Source organism: Paramacrobiotus metropolitanus, unplaced genomic scaffold, assembly GCF_019649055.1.
Source record: "Paramacrobiotus metropolitanus isolate TYO unplaced genomic scaffold, Prichtersi_v1.0 Parri_scaffold0000009, whole genome shotgun sequence".
Classification (NCBI taxonomy): Eukaryota; Metazoa; Tardigrada; class Eutardigrada; order Parachela; family Macrobiotidae; genus Paramacrobiotus; species Paramacrobiotus metropolitanus.
In genome coordinates, this window is record NW_026570229.1 from 1,863,923 (window position 1) to 1,866,201 (window position 2,279).

Below are 2,279 nucleotides of genomic sequence, written 5' to 3' on the forward strand. Positions count from 1 at the left end.
TTTTTTCGACTTAATGCCGGACAGCTGGGAGAACGGAAAGGTTGGTTCCAGCGCCAAACCTTTCCAGGATTTAACTCGTGAAAGCGCTACGTAAATCAATCCCGATGCAAATTCCTTCAGACCGAGGTGAACGACGGCGCGATCGCAGGTAATGCCGTGCGCTTTGTGTACAGTGATTGCCCAAGACAGTGCTAGTGGAAACTGGGTGCGTGCACACTTTTGGCCACCTTCAACCCATTCGGAAGTTATAGGGCAAATTGGTATGCAGTTGTTGGCGAACGTTGGGCCCTTATACTTATCGAATTCCACTAACACTGCAATCGGCATTGCATTTTCTGGAAACGTGCCAGGCGCGTATATGATATCGCGGACAAATCCCAAAGCGCCATTGATGAGCGCCCAGACCCCGATGTGTCCATAAATTCCGCTTGAGCATGACTCGAGATCCTCTGGACAAATACAGTACGGGGTCAAGCCCCATCGCCTGCTGTTCATTACCTAAACAATAATAAAGGTAAAGTAATGTACAGCATTCTGCAGTAGTTATTGTACAGTAATGAGTCCAGAGTTTTCTCACCTCTGGTAGCGGTGCTATTGTTGTGTTTGGCTTTGATTTTGGCCACCGGCATTCGGAGGTCCGTCTAGGCTTTTATATTGTACTGTCGAGCTGGCTCGCGCTCAGTAAAAAGCTGGATGGCATGTCTGAAATTCTCGCGTTCTTCTTCCGGGAGTAGGCCATAGTTGCGGGACATCATTTTGTCGTAGTCTTGCAAGGTGGATTCTCCTACGCTAAGCCTATCAGCTAGTGCCTCTCTGAAATGTTGCTGTTCTGGTTCCGTGCCACTCTGACGTTGGGAAATGGTGAATACAAAAGCCTTTGTGAATGCCGATCGATAAATCAGTTGCCCGTGGTCAGCAAGATCGCTTTTATATCCATCACCATATAACGGACGATCTAACATGTGTGATTTAGCATGGCTGCAGCTGAGCGTGTTAAGCGTGTGCTGGGGATGCCTGCCGCCCCCATTTGCCCTTCCATGGCCACTGTCCAACGCGCCGTCGGCGCGCAGCCGTAAGTGGCCGTGATTTGTGGAGAGGGTACCCCTATTATATATAAGATATTTTGTTTTACTTTTTTTTACTTTACGGTGAAATTTTTTTGCAAACCGTTTCCAGATTTTTACTCCGCGCATCAAATAACCACTGTATCCCAAGTTTCGAACCATTTTACCCTTATTTGCAGTGGAGGACCTGATCACGGACGCCCTGCGGACGAGACAGGACGAGCGCGTCACTCTGCCGCTGGCCCCGAACGCGGGCATCCTGGAGGGCCTCCTGAGCCGGCCCCGCCTGGGCGAGGACGCGTCGTTCAGCTGCGAGGGGCCGCCCGGGAGCGACTGGCGTTCCCTGACCTGGCTGCACCGCGGACGCACCGTCTTCGAAGGAGGCCACGCCCCGCCGGAGGACCCTGCGCAGCGCTACAACGTCAGCCGCGTGGGTGATCGCCGCGTGCAGCTGGTGGTCCTCAACGTCACCGCCTACTCGGGCGGGCCGCTGCTCTGCGTGGATGCCACGCCCACTGCGAGCAGCTACACCGGCCCACCGCGCGTTCTGCGCCGCTTCACGCTCCTCCCACTGATTACCCGCGCCAGCGAAGTCTTCGCGCCGCTGCCCGAGGGCGGGGCGCGCGTGACCCGCGTAGGCGGCAGCGTGACCATCCCCTGCCGCGTCCGTTTGCCACTCCCAGACGGAGTCCTGCGCAACCTGGATAACCATGTTTTCTGGCGCTGGATGGGCCGTCTGTACCGGCCGCCCACGGAGCTTCCGTACGGTGCGCTGCCGCCCTCGCTGGAACCGCCCATCTTCACGGAGAATTGCCGCCGGAAACCAGCGGTACCCAGTAATCTTCCCGGACAGTTTATCGACTACGCACAAAGAATGGGAAATATCCCCGCCACCGCCGCCACCGAGCTGCAGTGCTTCTTCCGGCCGCATGAAGGCGTCCACGAGTGGGTCTTTCAGACTGCTACAATTACTGTGATATAACGCGGGGCCGTATGGGCGCCACGCGTATCCTCGACAGCGAACAGCGGTGAACCCGGATGAGGCTTTATTGCCGAATCTAATGCGCACCGTGGCGCAGCAACACCAGACTAATGAGGAAGGATCCTGCAGCCAGTGCAACTGTGCTGCAGGTCCGTCAAAACAGCGCAGCAATGTGCGGGGTGGAAATCCCCAGAAACAGCGAATAGCTACTCAGGAGGGCGGGGCGTCCCGCC

General features: G+C 56.0%; 1 protein-coding gene across 1 annotated transcript; it reads left to right on the forward strand.

The window, feature by feature from the left end:
* Positions 1–960: 960 nt before the first annotated feature.
* Positions 961–2,046, forward strand: LOC129582945 (uncharacterized). Its single transcript, XM_055474576.1, has 2 exons — positions 961–1,072; positions 1,244–2,046. The coding sequence occupies exons 1-2, from the start codon at positions 961–963 to the stop codon at positions 2,044–2,046; spliced, it is 915 nt and encodes a 304-aa protein (XP_055330551.1).
* The last annotated feature ends 233 nt before the right edge of the window (positions 2,047–2,279 follow it).

Excerpts from the sequence above, each read along its gene's own strand:
- LOC129582945 (XM_055474576.1), top strand. The coding sequence starts at position 961 with ATGTGTGATTTAGCATGGCTGCAGCTGAGCGTGTTAAGCGTGTGCTGG. Across the intron at positions 1,073-1,243 it reads CGCGCCGTCGGCGCGCAGCC|TGGAGGACCTGATCACGGAC; the intron begins GTAAGTGGCCGT and ends CCTTATTTGCAG.